Source organism: Oryzias latipes, chromosome 9 (genome assembly GCF_002234675.1).
Source record: "Oryzias latipes chromosome 9, ASM223467v1".
NCBI classification, from domain to species: Eukaryota; Metazoa; Chordata; class Actinopteri; order Beloniformes; family Adrianichthyidae; genus Oryzias; species Oryzias latipes.
Genome location: NC_019867.2, coordinates 1,844,802 through 1,866,472, shown reverse-complemented (window position 1 = coordinate 1,866,472; position 21,671 = coordinate 1,844,802). Strand labels below are relative to the sequence as shown.

General features: G+C 44.0%; 2 protein-coding genes across 8 annotated transcripts; one reads left to right on the top strand and one right to left on the bottom strand.

The window, feature by feature from the left end:
- Nucleotides 1–540: 540 nt before the first annotated feature.
- On the bottom strand, nt 541–14,657 carry LOC101171918 (serine/threonine-protein phosphatase with EF-hands 2-like). Its single transcript, XM_011478756.2, has 18 exons — nt 14,567–14,657; nt 14,012–14,071; nt 13,882–13,890; nt 12,399–12,526; nt 12,264–12,318; nt 12,004–12,179; nt 10,736–10,850; nt 10,205–10,251; nt 9,121–9,287; nt 8,982–9,018; nt 7,331–7,480; nt 6,922–7,260; nt 4,170–4,355; nt 3,944–4,086; nt 2,752–2,858; nt 2,255–2,421; nt 1,932–2,019; nt 541–1,168 (listed from the first exon to the last, which is right to left on the bottom strand). The coding sequence occupies exons 2-18, from the start codon at nt 14,061–14,063 to the stop codon at nt 915–917; spliced, it is 2,220 nt and encodes a 739-aa protein (XP_011477058.1). The 5' UTR covers nt 14,064–14,071; nt 14,567–14,657; the 3' UTR covers nt 541–914.
- LOC101158701 (flavin reductase (NADPH)) lies at nt 14,565–19,970 on the top strand. 7 transcript variants are annotated; one of them, XM_004072048.4, is made up of 5 exons: nt 14,565–14,690; nt 17,526–17,679; nt 17,959–18,160; nt 18,878–19,042; nt 19,110–19,964. In XM_004072048.4, exons 2-5 carry the CDS (start codon nt 17,545–17,547, stop codon nt 19,265–19,267), a joined length of 660 nt encoding a protein of 219 aa, XP_004072096.1. In that variant the 5' UTR covers nt 14,565–14,690; nt 17,526–17,544; the 3' UTR covers nt 19,268–19,964. The 7 variants fall into 7 exon arrangements, with proteins under 7 accessions (XP_004072096.1, XP_020561308.1, XP_004072091.1 ...); XM_020705649.2 differs by having other exon boundaries at nt 14,577–14,690; nt 17,472–17,679; XM_004072043.4 differs by lacking the exon at nt 14,565–14,690 and adding an exon at nt 15,627–15,735 and having other exon boundaries at nt 17,472–17,679; nt 19,110–19,970.
- Nucleotides 19,971–21,671: the final 1,701 nt, after the last annotated feature.

Sequence of the window (21,671 nt, the reverse complement as noted above, 5' to 3'; positions counted from 1 at the left end):
TATATATATATATATGTATATATATATATACATATATATATATACATATATATATATATATATATATATATATATATATATACATACATATATATATATATATATATATATATATATATATACATACATATATATATACATACATATATATATATATATACATACATATATATATATATATATATACATACATATATATATATATATATACATACATATATATATATATATACATACATATATATATATATATACATACATATATATATATATATATATATATATATATATATATATATATATATGTATGTATATATTTAAGACCGACATGTCAAACGTGAAACTAAATGTCTTCATTATTTTGTGCAAACTTGTGCACAAAGTTTCTTTTAATGTTTCTTTTTGACAGCAAAAACATAAAAATAAAAAAACACATTTGGGTTTTAAAAAATACTTTTTTTGGTGAAACACTTCATGACCGTACTCTGTTAATTGTGATAATAGAAATTATTAGGTTAGTCTTAAAAAAAAAGGATTACATTTAGAGTTTCTCTGAACTATTGTGTATTTATTAAAACTAGGTCAACCCTGACATTTGGTCAGTGCTTGACGAGAAGAAAACATTTGAGAGAAATTGTCACCCGCAGGCTAAAAGTTTCCTCACAAACAGCTTGGTTTTTTTTGTGCGTGGCAGATTTTGGTGCGAAAACATCCCACATTTTCAAAGCCTGCATGAGGACTTTTTCTCTTCTCTAAATAAAAAAAGTCTTTCAAGTGTTTTTTCCACACTTTCTCTGTCCACAGACTCCTTCCCATAATCCTTTGTGATCCGCGCAGCATCCCGCGTCGCCGTTTGCATCACCGTGACAGCTCGCCCGCACCCGGCTGCCGTCGGCCCCACCTGTTCCCTCCTTTCAGATGTTGGGATCTTCGTCCAGTTTGGTGAGGTCGGTGGCCGTGCCCATGAACATGCTCCGCCCCCTCTCCAGGCGGCTCTTCTTGTCCGTCAGCCGGAAGGCCTCCATGAACTCGTCGATGTCGATGCTGCCGTCTTGGTTGCTGTCTATGGTGACCGCCAGGTCAGAGATGGCCTCATCCGTGATCTCCATCTTCAGGTAGACGCTCAGCAGCTTCCAGGTCTGCCGGAAGTCCTCCATGGAGATGAAACCTGGAGGATGAAGAGGAGCGTGTGTTGACTGCAGCTGGGGGCGTGGCAGTAGATCAGTGGGTTAATCCTCATCTGGAACTCAGGAGGCCACGGCGCCGTTCACACGCTGGAGGTGGCTTAAAGGCTGAGCTCAGGAAACGGCAGACTCCTCACGCCTCCTCTGTGCCATATGCCTCGTTCAGAGCCGGCTCCGGTATTTAACGCCTCTTCCTTCTACCCAAAGTGGGAGGAGGATTCTGAAACCTACCAGGGAGAAGGTAGGATGGACCCTGGAGGGGTTACTGCTCCACAAACACCTCTGAAATCCATCCGTCTGTTTTCAGAATCCCTTTCGGGGTCAAGGGGTTGCTGGAGCCTATCCTAGCTACTGCTGGTGAAGGTGGGACACACCCTGAATGTAGGGCCACACACTCACATGCACACCTCTAGGTATCATTTAGACCCCAAGTCCAGGCCTCAAGGGCCGGTGTCCAACATGTTTTTCAACCAACCTGCCATTGAAGCTCCTTATTGGCTAAACACACCTGATCCAGGTAATCAGCAGCAAGTAAGGCAGGGTTTCTGGAAAGCCAGCAGGACACCGGCCCTCGAGGCCTGATTTAGGGACCCCTGATTTAGTTAGAGACCTCAATGAACCTATGCAGCCTGCCATGCATGCAAACTCCACACAGCCGGGATTTGAACCACACCCTTTCCTGCTGTGAGGCGATAATGTTAACCCTCCACCTGCTGCAGCTTTTCCTTCCACCAGCGGCCCTTGTACCTGAGTTGTCTGTGTCTACGATCCTGAAGATGGTCTCCAGCGTGGAGCGGTGGCGGTACAGCGTTTCCAGCAGCGTCTGCTCAATATGCTGCAAGACAGAGAAAGGAGAGACTCCTGACGGACGGCCACGATTCAGTTTCTTTTCATAAATGAATTGTAATATTTGTTTTGTTGGTTTTTTTTACATGTGCAGGACTGTTTCAGTCTGAACTGATATTTTCTCCTCCTCCTTCCACCAAACCCGAGGAGAACCTCTGAACATGGAACACACGACGGCGTGTCCTCCATCACGGCCATCGACCCCGACCCCCGCCGCTTCTTACGTCTGTGTTCGGCCCCTTGATGGCGAGCTCGTGGAACCAGGCGTTGTAGTCGATCATGCCGTCGCTGCCCTTGCAGGTGACCAGCTGGCAGCGGAGCATCCTCCAGGGCAGGTTGAGATGCATGACGCTCTCCACGGCGCAGGCCCAGTCGCTGAGGGACACCAACCCTGCAGAACAGGAAGAGGTTCTGTTCTTCTGCACATGGACGGGAAGAAAAGAACTCTGCGTGGTTCCAATAAAGAACAAAACCTTTCTTCTGGGCATCAGAACAAATTCTCTAAAGGGAGATTTTCTTTCCTTTGTGGGACAGCAGATCTGCTGCACCCAAAACCAAACAAAGAGGAGCCAGCTGGCATTTCGGTGAAACTCTGAGATGCTTTCATGAACTTTGTTCTCAGATGTCCTGAGAACAAAGTGCTCCCAGAGAGAAAAGGGAAGGGAAGAACAGGAGCCGTCTGACCTGACCAAAGCTCCACCCATTTCCAGGCTCCACCCACCTGCGTTCTCCGTGTCGAACCCCCTGAAGGCACAGATGAGGTCAGATTTGTGCGCAAACAGCTGCTCCCGCAGGACTTTGAGGGCGGAGCGCTCCGTGCGCCCGATGCTGGACAAAAAAAACAGCAGGTTAGAAAACGTTGGTTTGGTGACGTTCAGCGCCGGGTTTAAGACGGCTGCGTCATTATCAGCGCTTCAGCTCTTAGATAAAGTGTGTGCCATCATTATGGGGCTTAAAGACCAAACATGCACTGTTCTGCTGTGGATCTGTTTTCAAAATCTCTAAAAAGTTTTCTGATTCACTTCAGAGATGAGGATTGTTCATATCAGATAAAAGCCGTCCTCCAGCCAGCAAACAAAAGAGATTTTATTCCCTCCTGAATGCAGAGCCACACTCTAGAAGTTCCTAGAACATTTTTCAAAAGAACAGGCAATGCTGTCTGAAAATATCTGCATTTGTTTGTTCTTCCTGGCTCTGTCATGTCAAATTTAACATGTTTAAATGGGATTCTTGATTCCTATTTCACGCTTTTATTTCAAAGTAAGAGTCGACAATTTTAAAAAATGACCAAAGTTTCAGTTTTCTGAGTTCTGAGTTTTCCTGAGTAAATTTCAGGCCATTCTACAGCTGTTTGTGCGTTTTCTGGCTGATGATTCGGAACCATCGACTGTATCTGAGAGCTGGACTGTGTGACCCCTCCTCCCTGGCATTCCAAACAGGAAGTACCCCCAAAATCCCACAGGCTGTTTATGTTAACAATTGTTTATGTTTTTAGGGGTGTGTGAGATTTTGGCTTTTTGGAGCCACTTCCTGTTTGGAACGCCAGGTGGGAGGAGTCACTCAGCCCAGTTCTCGTACACAGTCACCGTTCTGGAGCTACCTGAGCTGAAACTGGGAAGATTGAGTCCGATTTTGTTGCCTTTCCGTGCAAAACTTTTGGATTCAATTAATCTATTTAACACCCCTGCTGTTGAGTGCGGGCCACCCTCATTGTTGACCCGATAGGGCATTTGGGCGTGGAGTAAGTAGCTGTTTTAGGCCCGGGCCATACGGGCAATTGCCCGGGGCGGAAAACTTAAAAGGGGGGGGGGGGGTGGCAGCTCAGCGCTTGTAAAAAAAAAACAACTAAGTCTGTGTGAAACCGCCACTGCACTTTCAGGGGAACGCTGCGCACCGCGGTTGGGGACCCCCACCTTTGTTTGGCGGTGAGCTCCCTGGTCATGCTGCTGGCCTGGTACTGAATCACGTAAGGCTCCAGGTCCGGACCCATCTTGACGTAGGCCCCCCGGTTGCTCCCCACGTCGTAGTAGTTGGAGGCAGAGAATAGAGTGAGGACCTACAGCGGAGAGGAGAGAACAGTGATGCAGCGAGTGCAAAGGAAACCCCTCCCCCCAAACGTCTCCCGGGGGGGTCACTGACCCTGCGGTTGTGGCAGAATTCGTAACCCTCCTGCTTGCACTCGTGGGAGCGGATGATGAGCTGCATGTTGTGTCTGTTCAGGAAGTCCTCGGTGATGTCAGGCCCCCAGTAGCAGCCCCCGCCCCGCACCTCGTTGGGTTTGCAGCCGTTTTGGGTCATGGGGTCGCTCCACAGCAGGTCCAAGATCTGGTGACAAACCACGGTGAGGACGTTCCCTTTAGATTTATGTATATCCTCTGCAGTTCAAGTTTTGACTACAAGTCACAAAAAAATGCAAAATAAATACGAAAAAGTCGTATAAGTCACACCCCCCCCCCCCCCCCATATGTGGTAGTTATTTACTCATATCATTCAAAGACACGTGTGTATTTGTGTTGTGTCTGTGTGTATCTGCTAAATGGTTTGTAGCACTCTTCTACCTTGTTTGAAGGCCCAGAGCGCATCCACACACACACACACAAACACACACACATAGCAACTTACACTCACCAACACACACTCACCAACACACACACACACACAACGCATATAGACACTCATATACACAAACACAGGTGGTGCAGACGTAGAGTGGTTGACCTCTGATCTGAGGATTGGAGGTTTGATTCCTGCCTTTTGTGCCAAAGTGTCTTTGGGCAAGGCATTAAACGTCACATGACTTCTTCAAGTTATAGGTTGGCGCTATCAGTGTGTGAACGTGTGAGTTTGTGTGTGTGTTGGTATGTGAAGTTGCTTTGTGTGTTGGTGAGTGTGAGTTTTTTTGTGTGTGTGTTGGTAAGTGTGAAGGCCCGTACACACCGGGACGAATATTCGCCAGGCGTTATTCGCCAGCGTTTTTCGCCACGTTTTTTGTGTTCACACCCAGGCGGTTTTCGCTGACGATGAGCCGAGCAAACATGCAATTTCCTTCCCTGACATTAGATGGCGCTTAATGTAAACAGAAATACTCCTGTACACAAGGTGGCGCTGCGCAACTTTACGCTTCTTAAAGTCGCTTTTCACTCAGAAGAAGAGAGCAAGTATTTACGCGCTTGTCAGAATCATACAAAGAAAACATGAATATTTGTTGCTAAATGTAGTTGTTAATATGTTGCTGTGTGTGTTTGTGAGTGTGTTTTTGTGTGTTGGTGAGTGTGTGTTTTGGTGAGTGTGAGTTTTTTTGTGTGTGTGTTGGTAAGTGTGAGTTGCTGTGTGTGTTTGTGTGTTTTTGTGTGTTGGTGAGTGTGTGTTTCTGTGTGTGTGAGTGTTTTTATGTGTGTGTGTGTGTGTGTGTTTCTGTGTGTTTGTGAGTGTTTTTATGTGTGTGTTACTTTTTATATTGATTACTTTTTCTTTTGTGTATTTTAAGTTTCTTGCAGCTTGAAAACGAAAATAGTGTAAAAGTAATCGAGTCAGATCCACCAGTTTAGTGTCATAAATATCAGGAAGTGTTTTTTGTTTTGTTTTTCATTTTTCTAACTAAACTAAATCTGTCTTTCCTGTTGGAGTAAAATCCTGAAAACAGATAAATCCAGTTTCTCATGAGGAAAAATATCCAGAAAATTCCACACAAACGTGAAGAAATTCTTCTAGATTTAATCTTCATCTGCCACACATCCTCATCATCGTCGTGTGACGTGAGCGGCCGTGGATGTTTGCCGTTGTTGTGGCGTTCCGCTGATGGCGTTCTCCAAAAGCAGCTTGGAGGCGGCAAAGAGATTAAGGCCATGAGTGATTACAGCAGACGCGGGCGGCCCGTCCTCAGAGAAGAGGGTTCAGACCTGTGACTGAAGCACGTCCAAGCTCACAACTTCTGACTGAGCCGTCCTTTACGCCATGACACATGTAAGCATCTCAGGACTCAACGGGATTTAGATGTTGACAAGCTCCAGCCTGGAGCTTCAGGGCAGATTCCCACAATTCCAGAGATGTTTTAGTGTCTGCGGCTGAAGAACCAGATGATCAAAGGTGGAAGTTTTCAAAATACATTAACTTAAATCACGTTTCACTCAAAGGTTTTTGTTTTTTCAGAAATAATTAACAAAATGAAAAGAACAAGATTGGTCAGAAGAACTATTCTTGCTCTGAAACCTTTTTTTAACATCTTGATAATCTTTTTTTTTAGGATACTTTTTCTGTAGTTCATGTTATTCAAGTTATAAACTGACCAATCAGGTGCCTCTATAAAAGTGGGAGGAGCCTTCTGGCCCCCCACCTCCAAAACCTTCGATCTACAGATTTGGTGTAGCCCTCTTTCAAGTGGTAGGGGCGTGGCCTTCCAACAAGCTCACTCCTGATTGGTGAGAGTGGTTGCCATAGAAACTGCTTAAATCCCTGCTCACTGGCCACGTGTGGTTCCAACATGGCGGCATCCATAGTTGAAAAAACAGCGACCGAATTGGCTTTATTTGGTTGGAGCCGGGATAAACCATTTTCTATGGATGACGTCACACTCATTTGACATGAAATCTGTTTTATTTTCTGAATCTAACTGTTTTTACTATTACAAATATCCAAACAATAATGTTTGTAAAATGTTAGAGGAATTTTTGGTTTCTCCATTTCTTAAAGTTCAATAAAGGTTTAAAAATCCTCCTTTCAGTTTATATTATCATTATTATTTTTTGTATAAACTTCTCGTTTATACATGCTGTCAGAGTTTGCTGAGTTTTTTTGCCCTGGTACTTTCAGGAACCCCGTCTGATTTCTGGCTTCGCTCATTCAAACGTCCTGAAGGATTTCCTTCCTGCCTGTGGGAACAGCAACCGCTCACCTGTCTCCACTCCTCGTTGGAGTTGTCACTCCTGACAGAGTCCGTGGAAACGTTCAGCGCCTCTTTTTCTGACCCGCCTTCGTCTGACAGGAACACGGACTGTTTCCTGCTGGGGATCTCCAGCTCGTTGTCCATGTTCATTCGGAGGCGTCCAGAAAAGTCCTGCAGCGAGCGGTTCTGAAAGCAGTTCCGGGTTCCCAGAGACTTGGAATATGCCAGTGAAGCCCGACGCTTGAAGACCCTGCTGGTGCCCCAGCCCTCGTCCCCGATGTCCATGTCCATGGAGAGCCCGGACAGACTCTGGTTCCTCTTCTTGGGAGGCCTCAGGGCGGAGACGTACTGAAACAGAAGTAAAGGTCAAAGTGGACTGTCAGAGGTCAAACGTTGGTCCTCCTTTCAGCTCTCTTACGCTGTGCCTGTCCAGTTTCGCCAGGACGGCGAGGTCAGTGGTGTCTGAGATGCCTCCGTGGAGGACCAGCACCTTCTGGTCGATGACGGTCGCCAACGGCAACCAGCTGAAAATCTTCTGGAGCAGCTTGAGGATCCGTTTTCCATGAACCTGAGAGGAAGAGCAAAATAAACCTTGAATTATTAATCTCTCCTTTTACTTTTTGTGTTTTGTTTCCCTCAGAAGGTTCCTCCAGACAGAAACCAACTCTTCTGGTGGAACAGGGTCATTGCAGTGGACCCTCCCGGGTCGGGCTATTTGCTTTGATCAGGGGGTGTCCCGTGCTGATTTCATCTGATTCATGACTGGGTCGATCACTGGTGTGGACCGATTCTCAAAATATTATTTCCTCACGTCAGCATCAAGCCAGGTTTCCACATGGGTTTATATAAAGTATACATATTTATACATTGATTTTATTTAAAGCTGTTCTTTATTTTATTAATAGTAATGAATAAAGTTTTGCTTGATTTGATTTAATGTTTTGATGTTTTGATTTTATTTGATTTTTTGCTTTGATTTGGCTTAATTTAATGTTTTGATCTGATATTTTGCTCTGCTTTGATTTTTTTTTACTTTTATTTAATTTAATTTAATGGTTTGATTTGATTTTTTTTTACTTTGATTTGATTTAATTCAATTTAATGGTTTGATTTGATGTTTTGCTTTGATTTGTTTTTTTTTAACTTTGATTTTATCTTATTTTATGTTTTGGTTTGATTCTGTGTTTTGTTGAGTTGTGATTTGATGTTTTGCTGTCCTTTGCTTAGCTTTGCTTTGATTTGATTTGTTGTCCTCATCTCCTGTTCTCTGTGGGTTCTCCTGAAGTTCACCCCACGTTCTCCTGTGGTTCTCCGTGGAATGGCCACAGCTTCCTGTGGACCACCTGGACCATCCTACCGTTTGATTAGTTTGAGTAGTTCTTTAGTGTCTCTGTTTGAGTTTTCAGATAATTTTAGGCTAAGGTTGCCTTGACGACCGTGCAGCCCTTTTGCTTGTTTTCCACTTTTTTTGGGGTGTTTCTGTCTGCGCTTTTTGTGACTAAATTGTGAGTTTTCCCTAAAAGTTTTCCTGGTTTTCCCTGCGTCTGGGTCGTCCTGCGATACCATGACAGAAGGAGGGGCAGATGTCTCCACCCACTCTTGTAGGTACAGATTTTACCCAAAAATGCAGACCCTGGCGAGCTCAAGGAACACTGAATTTGTTCCTTTCGGGAAGCAGCAAATAACAGCAGCCACAAAAAAAGATAAATAAAATGACAGAAAATGGAAATACCTCTTTGTTGTGTGGTTGGAAAAACACAGAATTGGTGATTAAATCCAATAACTTTCAATTCTTATGTTCACTTTTCAACATATTAAAGTGTTCAGTCTGACTCAAAGAGGAAGTGAAACTCCCCGGCGTTTGGAGCGACTCCTGTGACCCGTCAGGAGGCAGATGCCCAGCACTGATCTACTTTAATGACCTCAAATCCTCTTAGTTGGCATAAGGTCTGAGCAGCATTGTGTGGGTTGCATCAATGTCCCTGATCACATTGTTGGCAGTTTGATCATCTGTGACGAGGCTCTGTAACAGCACATGAGTGGGGTGTGATGGAGGAGGGTAGACCTACCCGGTATTTGGTCAAAACCTCCTTGGTGAAGCCGTATCTGAAACAGCAGAGGGAGAAGAGAAAACAAAGACTGAATGACACCCGAGGAGTTTGGGTTCTGGACTCCATGGATGACAACACGTGGCGTTTGTTATTTCACCTCAGGTTGATGATGTGGTCCTCGTGGTTTCCCCTGTTGAGGTAGACGTCACTGGGATAAATGAGCAGGAAGGAGAAGAGGATGAGGAGGATCTCGATGGAGTCTTTTCCTCGGTCCACAAAGTCTCCATTAAACACGTAAGGCTTTTCCAGGGAGGGCATCCCGTTCTGGGTGACAAACAAAAACGATACAGACTTATTGACTTAAACATCTACCTTTTTTATTCTATTTAAGCCGTTGAGATGGACAATGCACTGTAGGCAGGGGGGGGAGCCTTCTGCCCTGCATTAAAGATAATGTTCTGTGGCTGACCATCCAAAAAAGGAATACTTATGTAAACTCTTATGTACTCTTATATAAGGTTCTATGTTGCTAATAACCAAAAAAGGAGAATGTCTTGATATGTTTATGATGTTTCTATGACTGACCCCCAAAAGGAATGTTTAATATAAAGTTTTATCCTGTTAAGGGAGGACTCTGTAGAGCATATCCTGACAATGTTTAGAATTTTATCCTATCCTGTTATGTTACTGACCCGTAAAAGGAGTGCTCTGTAGAAGATATTCTGACATGTTTATGATGGTATAGGATGAGTCTACGTAAAGGGTGAGCCTGCGGGAAGGGACCGGCCCTCCTTTTCCTCACGCTCATCAAAGAATATAAAAGATAAGGAAGCCCAACTTTATTCAGAGTCTGCTGTGGGTTACGTACGAACGCCCAGCCGGAGTTTTGTTTCAAGCCACTCTATCGGGACTGTTGGCTCTCCAGTCCGTGTGTCACGGTAGGGGCAGATGAAATGTTTTCTGTTGAAACTGCATGGCTTAAACTCCTGTGTTATGTTGTGTGACTGTTTTGAAGCGGGGAATAAAAAGACACATTTTATTCTAGCTTGCAGTCTTTGAGTCATTTGTTTCTGCTCAGTGCCTACCTCCCTCGAACCTGCAAAAATTATTTCATAAAACAGCCGTTTATTTCTTTCAAACCCAATTTCTACAGAAAAAGGTCAGCAATTTTCTCAGAGGGTTGTTGTTTATAAAAATCTAAAGCTAAGAAACTAAAAAATCTGGAAAATTAAAGATCCAACCTTGTAGAAAATCAGCAGGAGGTCCTCCAGCTGTCCATGCAAGTCTCCTGTCAAGAAAATAAAGATAACTAGAAGGAGCTGCATTTCCAGAAGAAAACGTAGGGTTGAATGTAATATTGCTGAATGAGAATGAATCTTAAAGGACAATAATTGGCAAAAATAACATAAACAAAAAATAGAAGTGATCAAAGTTGACCATAAATAAAGTGAAAACAGCCCAATAACAAAAAAGATGTTTGTGTAAAATGCCAGAGCCGGGTATCGAACCAGCGAGCTTCTGCACCAAGGATTCCCCATTTATTTCAATGGAGGCAGAAATCCTGGAATGTCTTTTTTTCACCTAAAGTACTTCCTGTCAGGACTTTTCTGAAACTTTTCCTACTTTTACACAATTGAAATATCTGTTCAGTTTTTACATTTCAATGCAACTTTAATTGAAAATGTCTGTTTTTTTAATCCAGTTTTGCCTGAATTTCCTGTCCTTTATTGTGAAAGTCAGAGGAAGTGAGCGTCTGGTGCGGCTGGTCTCACCGCAGATGGTGACCTCTTTGCTGTGGCAGGTGGAGATGCGGTTGATGTTGGGCAGCATGCGCAGCAGCCTCCAGGTCTCCAGGAGCAGCTGCAGGACGTAGCGCGAGTGCAGCTGCTGCTGAGACAGAGAGTGGTTAGCCGAGGGGGTCAGGAGGCGGAGCCACTCTGCAGCCAAGCGGCGTGTTGACCTGCTGCTCATTTTCAATGGACAGAACTCACAAAATCAGTTGAATCCCATTCACATCTGTACAGACACAGTGGACATGTCCCACGATTCTTTTTTGTGGCTTTTTTTTAATTGCCGGCTTCTCATCTATGTCACGTTTTTATTTTTCTACATTTTTCTGTAGATCTCAGTCTCTTCATGTTTCCACAGACAGTCTGGAAGGTTTGACCCCAGCATGACCCAGACCTTTCACTTTTCTCGATCCACATTTGGTCCAGGATCATCCAAAAAAGCCCAGTTTATAGCACAGCACTCGTGCCGTGTGACGAGTCCTGTCGGCTGTTGATGCACCAAAAACTGAGCCGCAATGATCACAGATTAAGACCAAACATGGCCGCTTTTGAGGGGATCTTTGATTACTGATAACTGTGCAAATAAAGTCTGAGTCACATAAACCTGTACGGGTCAACCCCCCCGTACGGGTTTTTGGGGTTGTCCGGGTCCGTGGAGGATCGTAGAGAGGAGCGGCTCAGGTGTGTCTGTGTCAAGGGACAACGTGAAAGTGGAACGTACCGTTGACGTGCGTGTGGTTAGTGTATCATAAAGTATTCGTAAGGATAATAGAAGTTCCACGCCGCTGTGACTTACGGGCGATGCTGTCGTACGGCGTCCTCCTTACTGACCGCGCACACAATGCTGCACCCACGGGGTGTGCACGTGATCTGTAAGTGGCCGTAGGACGTCCACACATTTCTAACAGTCAGGCCGCAGCAAAGAGCGTGAACAGCACTAACGGACTCCTTACGCTCCTCGTGTGACGACCTGTCGCCCGAAGCACGAGCGTAGAAAAAAAACGTGTGCGACATTTCTGCTCCATGGGTTCACAGAGCGGTCTACCAGCCTGATATTCTGTGCGTGGCCCGTACCGGTTTTTACATTTATCGCCAGTAAACAGCTGGGACTGAAGCCCTACTTTGGTTGCATCATGATGTGGGCTTCATTTTGCATTTCGAGTTTAACTGTGGGGGTTTTTTTGCTTTGGGTTGTGAGGGTTTTACTTTGAAACTGTCATAAAGCCTTCTCCCGATTCTTGTGAACCTGCCTTCTTGTTCCTGAAGGCATCCAGGAGGCCGATGGCCTGTTCCAGCGTGAGAGGAAAGGTGAGGTGGGGCCCCGAGTAGACCTCAGGAACCTCGATGTTCTTGTAGCAGAAGTACCTCTCCCACTCTGCGTCACGGCAAATGTCGTTCTCTCTGAAGATGTGTGAGATCAAATTCCCTGGAAGTGAAACACATGTTTTTCAACTCAAACGTTTCTTTAGGCAGCGTGAAGAGACGCTCTGGAGCGGAGCGGAGGCCTTACTTTCACTGCTGGATGGTGTGAAGTTGTCCATGAGGTAGCCGAGGAAATTGTAAAGCTGCAAAAAGCACAGGTCCATAGGTGAAGCTGGAGCTTCTGGACCATCAGAGCAGACTGCACCCCCCCCCCCACACACACCTTGATCTGAGCCTGCTCTCCAGAGTACTCGATGGACTGGAAGATGTTCCAGGTGTATCGGCGCCTCATCTCTGTGCGGGCCACGTACTGCCGGTACCATCGCTGGATCAGGACGGCAGCTCTGATGGCTGAGGGGGAAAGATCTGAGTTTGTGGTGATTGTCTGTCCTCAGATAATTGAATCGGTTAGTTCAAGAGGGGCCCAAGTCCAAGAGGTTTGTTTTTCCAGGAACTGATTTTAACTGCATAGCTTAAAGGGAGGCTACACCAAAAGATTCATACTTTACCCAGATTTAGCTCCAGTTCATATCTTACAAATGCTAGAATATGAAGCACCTCCCTTTTATCATTTCAGAGGACTAGCAAACTAAAGTCTCTGGACTTTGGCCCTTCTTGAATTAAACAGGGGCGCTGAAATATTGGATAACTAGTGCTGCCATCTATGGGATAAAGCTAAACCCATGCAAGAGAGGCCCAAGTCCAGGAATTATGCACTCAAAATGTCAAGCATAGTCAATACATGACAACGGACTTGGGACTTGTTTGCACAGAATCAAATAGCTTTTCCCTTGAAGGCCATAGAATATATACTATCTACATTTTGAAAAATCTTGGCCCCTTTTGAACTAAACGATTCAATTTACTACAGATTATGGTTAGGAAATCAAACATTAACCTTATGTTACCAAAGAAAGTACATTTCTATGAAAACAACCATGTAAATTTTTTTTTACAAACATTTGTATTTTTCTTCAGTGAGATGTTGCCAGATTATTCCATCTCATCTAAAATGTAAGTGAATAAAACTAGAAACATGACTTCAGCTACTCCACAGGACTGAGATCAAAAACCCTAAGAGGGTCACTTCCTTCGATTGACTGTATCAGAGAACTGGACTGAGTTGGACATGAGGATTATCAGGAACATGTTAAAAAATGTATCAGAGTCAGAACGGTTCTTCTGACTGAGTTATAGATGGCTATTTTCTATTGAAGTGGATGGGATTTTGGCTGGGATTTTGGATGGGATTTTTCTTGGAGCCAGCAGGGACGTCGGGGGGGGGGGGGGGGGGGGGTTCACTCTGGCTCCTCCTCAACCGAAGAGAGAAAACTTCTTTGTATTTTTACATCAAAACTTCACAAAAACCCAAATTTATCATTTTAAAAAAGTGAAAATACCAACAATGAAAACGGGCAACAATAAGAACAAACCAAAAATTCCCCAGATCACCATATCACTGTGCTTCCACCACCGTGTTTCATCATGAGAGCTGCTTAATAAGCCTATGAGGGAGTTTCCAATGCTGCTTCAGCTGCTCAGAAGAGACGTGAACTTTCATCTAAACTTTGACGTCATCCTTTATTTGGATTTTGGAGACATGTTTATGTTGTCTTTCTTACGTTTGTGGTGCCACTTCTTGGTAATTAGCAGAATAATCGAGTTTCCAATGCTAAACAACAACAACACAACAGAAATTCACTTACTTGTGACCGCTGCAGGCGGCAGACCCAACGACAAAAGTAATAAAAGTAAATAAAACAAAGTCAAGCTGGGAATGTGGAGACAGCAGAAGGAGCAGATTCATGAAGCTTCGCTGACGTTTGAAGGTGTTACCTTTTCTGGAGTGTTTGTGGAACTGGTTAGACTTTGAGACCCCACATCCCATGACTGTTCCTGTTGGAAGAAACCAACCGATGGCTAAAATGCCCCCGTTGTTCGTCCACTTGACATGTATCTGCTGAGACACTGCAGCGTCAAATGTGAAGCCAACGTGACTTGTTGCAGCCACACGTCCCACAAAGCTCCAATTGTGAGGCAGACTCTTCATTCATGCTGCTGACGGCTCAGCTGCTGTCGGAGCTGTGTAATCCTGTTATCTGACGGGTTTGCTGCTAACGTCTATGATTAGCCCCAATCCTTGTGGCACTGGTTTGTTTTTTTCTGAATTCTATGAAAATTTACATAAAACGGTTTAGCCTGAAGCTGGATTTATGAAAACATGATCAGAAGATCTACTTTTAATGGATTCATCTTACTAAAATGAGGATACCGTTGGCTTTTTGTTAGGATCATCAGTGACTGGGTCCTCTGAATACAGAAATCCTTCTTTGATTGACGGCATTTAGCTGAAGACCTAGGGTGAGAAATTGGAATCTGCAGTGTACTCACACGGACAGCCTCCTCATCCAGAAACCACTTCCCAGGCAAACATGCAGTCTGTTTGCAGTTTCACAGAGATTTTGAGCAGCCGTCTGCTGCGTCGCATCCTTCAGCAGTCCGCCAGGAGGATCAGGTGAGAATGTCCGCCACCTGATCCAGGTCCGCCTCAGGTCTGACTGCGTCCAGCTCCTCTGCACTCATCTGAAGACTCTTTAATCTTTGGTCCTTCTGTGCAGTCACATAATCAAAGCGCACGGCCACAAGTGGATTATTTGAGCTAATGACTTGATGAGACTAGAGGCGTCTTTATTGTGGCAAGAAGGAGGTCACTGTTTGTTTTCCTTGTTGGAGGACATCGTCTGAACAGGTCAAAGCCGGCGTTTCTGCTGATATCGTTTACCAAGCATAAATATTTCTTCTCAAATTGATTTTCTTGCACGAAAATAAGAGGCTATGAATAAAGGCAACATTTCAGAAATTAGAAAGAAAACGTTTTAATAAAAGTAAAACTTTCTTTGCATTAATTGTTCAAGATTATGTTTATTTCCTAATATTATTATTATCATGAACCCTGAAGAAAACGGTTTTCTTCTGGGCTTTTAAAGCTAATTTGACCTTTTTGTTTGTTTGTTTGTTTGTTTGTTTGAGGTGACAGCAAGTAATAGCAGCTACAAAAATAAAAAATTGGAAAGAAAAGATAGAGTTTTGTTACTGACACTGAATCAGGTCTGTTTCTACTCTTTACTACTTTTCTTATACGATCATCTCCTTGACCACCTCTACTCCAATGAGATATCTGTCATATCATTATGTATATCGCAAAGTCAGATGTAAACTATAGACAACACCTGTAACAGAAGACGTCATCATTTTTAGGCTCTTGAATGTAGCCTAAATCTGACATGCAGCGAGTAAAACACCGTTAAAGTCAACATTTTGCAACATTAGTCAGCAAAGTTTCCATAATTAGCTTTACTTTAGAAAACACACAGTTTTGAGTCGTTACTTTATTTTATAGATATAAGTTATCGTTGAGTTTCAATATTCAACAGTGACCGTGAACGCGCGAACACTGCTGCTCTTGAACGCCTCTCTGCTGGTGTGTAAACAGTAATGGCGGCGTGTGTCGCGCGCGCTTGCTGCTTGTTCGCTTTCTTCATGAAGACCCGCTAGCTAACGTATGTCTTTTGTTTTGAATAAAAGGCGGGAATCGCTCATCCCGTCTGGAAATATGAAAAAAATGGCGGGAGGGTCTCCCTTCGGGAACCGCGGTCAAGTGAGCCGACATCTGTGGAATCGCGGTCTGGCTAGCCGGCACTGACTCTTTGCGTGCGCGTTTACATCATAGTTTACGGTACACACGCCCAGCGAGCTAAAAAGAGAGAGCGCTGATATCACCCATGTCACGGTTACCCATCATCAAATAACATGGACTGTGCTCAGAAATCAATGAGAGCTATTGCAATCCAAATATTGTCATTTGATGGACATTCATTTAGATTGCGTGTCTGTTTATTCCGTAATAAACTACCAGAATGACGTGTTTTGCCTGAAATATAACCAATCAGACAGATTCTAAAAGTGAGATTTAACACTAACAAGTGTTTTGTGGGTGGTTGAGCATGACATGGAATGGAATCAAACAGAAATGAAGAAATTCCACGTAAAAGGGCAACATCTGGTCTTTCTAAAGTTGCTTCATTTAAGGTGATGTAAAACTTTGACTGGATTATTGTTAGTAATGATTTTCACTAACATCACAGCAAGTTTGAAGAAAAATGACTGAAGAAAATGAGAGAAAGTGACATTATTGGCCAATTCAGGCCTCCTCATTTATAGAGTATAACATGTTTAAACCTCCATATTAGGTTAATACATGGTTAGAGTATTTTTTCTTCAAACTTGCTGTGATGATCATGAACATCATTACTAACAATAACCCAGTGAAAGTTTTGCGTCACCTTTGAAAAAAGTGGTATTTTGGATGCTTCACATGTTATTCTCTAACTATGATGGAGCCTGAATTAGACTATAATGTCAATATCTTTACTTGACAATATAGGGCTCTTAATAGCTGAGCACAGTCCATGTTATTTGATGATGGGTCACCGTGACATGGGTGATATCAGCGCTCTCTCTTTCCAGCTCGCTGGGCGTCTGTACCGTAAACTATGACGTAAACGCGCACGCAAAGAGTCAGTGACGGACCGCGGTCCTCGGGAGCGTCTGAGGTTGAGTAACGTTAGGACGAAGAGGTCACGTATAAAAGTTCAGTAATGTCTTTATCAGTTCGGACATTTATGCGATTAATTTGAGTACAAATGTCCACTTGACACGGCCGTGAAAGCAGCGTAATACCAGAAATGCGGCTGTAAATGTGCTCGTAGTAACTATAAGTTTACTTTATTGTTGACAGAGGCCGTTTGATGTAAAAAAAAAAAAAAGTTTATAAAATAAATGAAGAGTTTTAACGGCTGCTTTTAGTTGTTGTGGATCAGGGCGACTTTTTCTAATTTTTTTTGACAGTCAGACTGTTAAATAGATAATAGAAAATAAAAACTATAAACCAACCCGGAAGAACCTAATGCTGCAATACCCCAAAATAGCCACTAGGTGCTGCTTTTAGAAAACTGGACAGCATTTTTCCATTCAGTCAAATGTTAGAAATGTTTAACAGACATAAAAATGTTCAGTTTAAAGTTTTTAACCCCAGTGTAATGAAATATAATAAATGAAAATAACTTTATTTGCATTTTATGACACATTTGCCTCCAAACTAATCTATTTAGTTTAAATCCGATGTTTGTTTTTTAAGTATATATGAAAGGACAAAATGTATCATGTGAGAAAAGCCAAAGAACAGAGAAGGCCTTTTATTGCAGCGTAATGATCCTTTTTCATGCTTATAAAACAGGGAGGGGACGTTCGGCTGCTGCCGCTCCGCCTGACTCACTGCTCCGTCTTCCAGCTCTGCCTGAGTCCTGAGGATGAAGATCGCCGTGCTCGGAGCCACCGGGCAGACCGGACAGTTCCTGATCAAACAGGCGCTGGAACAAGGTCACACCGTCACCGCCATCGTCAGGAACCCGGCCAAGCTCGCCGTGCACAATGACAATCTGAAGGTAATAAAGCAGGTTCAAAGGTGTGGGGCGCTGTTCCTCACGGCGGCCGTGGAACGGCGTCCTGCGTGTGTTCCTGTGTTATGAACCGTCTGATGGAAATGTGGCGACGTTTTACCAAACGCCAACCACTGATGAGCGAACCTCAGGCACTAATTTGCTCTTGTTCACAGATTAGAAGCTCAAATCCGACAAAAAGCACAAACCGTGTCTTAATCCGCAGCTGAAAGTAGTTCCAGTTTCACTTTTTTGTTTTTGGTGGGATGATCTCCGGGCCTTTAGGTGGTGAAGGCGGATATTTTCGCCGCCGAAAGCCTCAAGGATCATTTCAAAGACCAGGATGTGGTCATGTCCTGCCTCGGTTTCCCCGCCTCCTTCTTCTCCGGGGTGACGGGCTACACCATGTCTATGGCCGCGGTGGTCAGCGCCATGCGAGAGGCCCGTGTCAGCCGCCTCATCGCCATGACCTCCTGGTACACGGAGCGTAAGTGAAGGCTCTGTTCTCAACTCTCCTCTCTCAGCTTTTGGCGCCCATTTTTTCCCCCTGAAGAGATTCAAGTGTTTGGAGAAACGGAACCCGAGAAAGAAAACACAAAGTATTTCACATTTGTCACGATAATCTTCCTAAATGCGCTGAAAGACGAGAGTGGCGAGTAAAAAGTGCATTTTCTACGAGTTTTGGATTGGATTAGCTGGAGGTGACGTGGAGATCACCTCCTTCTTATTCCTCCAGATGTTTCCTGTTGGAACCAAAAAACTCTAGCTGCAAACAAATGTTCCTTTTTGCTCCTCAAGTTTTTACCTTCTCCAAATTTAAAAGTGAGAAATGTTTTTAGATGCACCGGTTCATACTTCCTGTATCTTACCTGTTCAGTGGACCGACAGACCACTCCCCCTTCTACCTGCGGGTTCGCAGCACGTGTAGACTTAGATGTCGTCGTCCATGTGGAAAAATACCAAACCTCTGAAATGCTGGAGACACTCAGGCTTAAAATTAAATAAACACCACTCAGAAGTTTAGTCATGGCGAGCGAAACCGGCCGACTGTGCTGCTACCGAGACCGAACCCTTTGATGAAGGACAAACCGGTTCTGAGGAGGAAATCCACACAATTCCAGAGCATTGAGTTTGAGTCCTTTAGTTTCTGCTTGAGCGACGATTCTCCCGAACCAAATGTTAAAACCTGCATCCTGTTGGTCAGCAAACTCTGGGACCCAGTCGTCGTACCTGATCCGGTTCCTCCTGCTGCCCATGATCAGAAGCGTCCTCAGCAACATGTACGAGATGGAGCAGTCGCTGGCAAAGACCCAGGACATCAACTGGACCGTGGTCCGGCCTCCCGGCCTCAAGAACCTGCCTGCTACAGGTGAGCGGGGGGCTGCGGAGCTTCTCAAAGCTTTGAAGGGTGTTTCTGATCACATCCATCTCTGCAGCTCAGGAGTTTCTGACCCACGAGGGATACTTTGTGCCCGAAAGCAACAACCAGCCCCCCCGCAGTGCCGTCGGGAGGGGAGACGTGGCGCGCTTCATGCTGTCTCTGCTGAACAGCAACGCCTGGGTGAAGAAGGGAGTCGCCATCACCACCAAATGAAACGATGAAGGAGAAACCCCCATCAGATCGGACTTTACTAACCTGCAGAACCAGCGTGGAAAAAAGCAACATTTTCAGGTGTTTTGTGAGAATCCTTTGACTTCAATATTTTGCTGCATAACATTTTTTTTAAATACATGTTTAAACAAAAGTAATACATACATTTAAGTAAAAACCACACAAATCAGCGCAAATTTTAAAGTGAAATTCTTGCAAAGCTGAAAAACACAGCGACACGCCTTATACACTCTGATGAATGTACCTTTTTCTTTTGATAAAAAAACATTTATTAGATCCTAACAGGCTGAAATGTCCTTATGTACTCTGTTTACTGTTTAACATGCACGTGCCATCGTACTCTGTGGTTGCAGTAAACGCTTCTGTCCACATGGGGGCAGTGTTCTGTTATTTAAAACTGATTTTCTCCTCTGTGATGTTTTTCTGTGAGGTCACCTAAAGAGAAAAAAAGAATGTTGTGACGTGTAGAATGTGTCCACGCAAAATAATAAAAGCATAAGAGTTATGAGTTATATAATTATCAGAGGGGGGGGAAAGCAAAACTAGACTTAAAAACCAAACAAACACATTTCTTTGTCTCTGAATAAATCATTTTGATAAGTGAGTCTTACCAAATACGAAGCCCATTGAGATGAAGGTGGCTGTGATTTTGGGTGATATGAATAAAATTGAATTGAAATGAGTCAATTTTTGTGCTGCAGCGCCAGTTTGTGGACTATTGAAGAACTCCTCTCTGACATTTTAGATGCTAGACTTAAAAAAATCTAATTTTAGATTAAATTATTTTCCAATTTAAATGTTATTTGTCACATACATATATAGTATAATATGCAGTGAAATGCATAGCTTTTTAAGGAACTGCGCTGCCATTTAAATCGGACATTTTCTAAATATTTTTGTTTAAAGTTTGATCTCCTTCCTCATAATAAAAGCTTCTTCTCATGAATGAATGAATGAATGATGAAGCTTTGTTTGTCAGATGGAGTATCAATGCAATGAAATGCTTAAAAGCTGTTTGACTCCCCAATAATTTATACATACAATAGTAGTACCCTGTAAAAAAAAAAAAATGCAAAATGTGAAAAAAGGAAAGTGAACATTAATAGAACCGAATACAGGTAAAAGGTTCCAGGTGTAGGTAAAATTAGTCGAGTTTGGAGGGTGTTATTGCTGCACGTGTCCGGCCTTGACCCTATTAGGAGTTCATCAGATTATTTTGTTAAAGAAGATTTTCGGGCATCCCATAATGCACCTGCTTGGTTGGCTGGGATGGCACAACGTCAGGAAATCTGCAGCAGCCGTTGTCATCCACCGAGGAGGACAACAGTTTTCTCAATGGAAGATCAGGACGGATGTCCCAAGTTCTCACATCCTGATCAGTTTTTAGGTGATGTGGACCAGATCAGATCAGATCAGATCAGATCTGGTCCACAGATTAAAATGTTTGAAGATCTCCTGGATCTTAAATCCTGTGGATCCTCTGCAGAACTTCATCTGATCTTTCAAATCAGCAGGTTCCCATGTGGAGAGGCCTTTTGCAGGGTGGTGCTCACACAGATGACTCTTCAGCTAAAAGCATTTTGACAGACCCGGCAGCGGTGAGGCTTTTGTCTGGTGTGGAGGCGGCGGCGACGTTTTGAGCAGAATCGTTTGTGGAAAGCCTTTTTTTCTGCACGCGGACGGCTCCGCTCTCTCTGTCTGAGAGACTCAAAAACATTCTGAGTTTCCCTACTTGATGAATCTTGATAAGGCTTTTTCTGAGGTCTAAAAACGATCCACGCATTTAGACAAGGTTTAACTGAGGAAAATACAACAGTAACAAGGGTTACCATGGTGACACACAACGTCGTCATGCTCCAAAGGTCCCCCTGCTTCAACCAGCACATGTCCGGTTCTGGCTGAAGTTCTCCAGAGACCGCCTGGATGATCCAGAGGAGGACTGGAAGAAGGTCATGGGGTCAGAGGAGAGCAAAGGGAATGAACTCTGTGGCGTAAACGCCACCTCTTGCTGTGTTTGGAGGAGGATGAATGCTGGGCTGCATCCCAATAACACTATGACCAGTGTGAAGCACGGGGGTGGAAACATCATGATGTGGGGCTTTTCTGCACAGAGGACAGGACAATCGATCCGTATTAAGGAAAGAATGAACGACAGCGCCCGCGTCCTATTGTGGCTAAATTCGAACATTTCAAACAGAAGGAGTTGGTGAAGGGCCGCGGACGGGAACTGAGAGGCACGCATTACAGCGTGAATGACCAGTTCCCGGCAGAAATCCTCCGCAGAAGGAAGATCCTGTTCCCGCTGAGGAGGAAGCATCTTGCTGCTGGTTCGAGAAAGATTGTGGCCGTTGACAAACTTTACGTGGACGGCCGGCTGTTCCGGGAC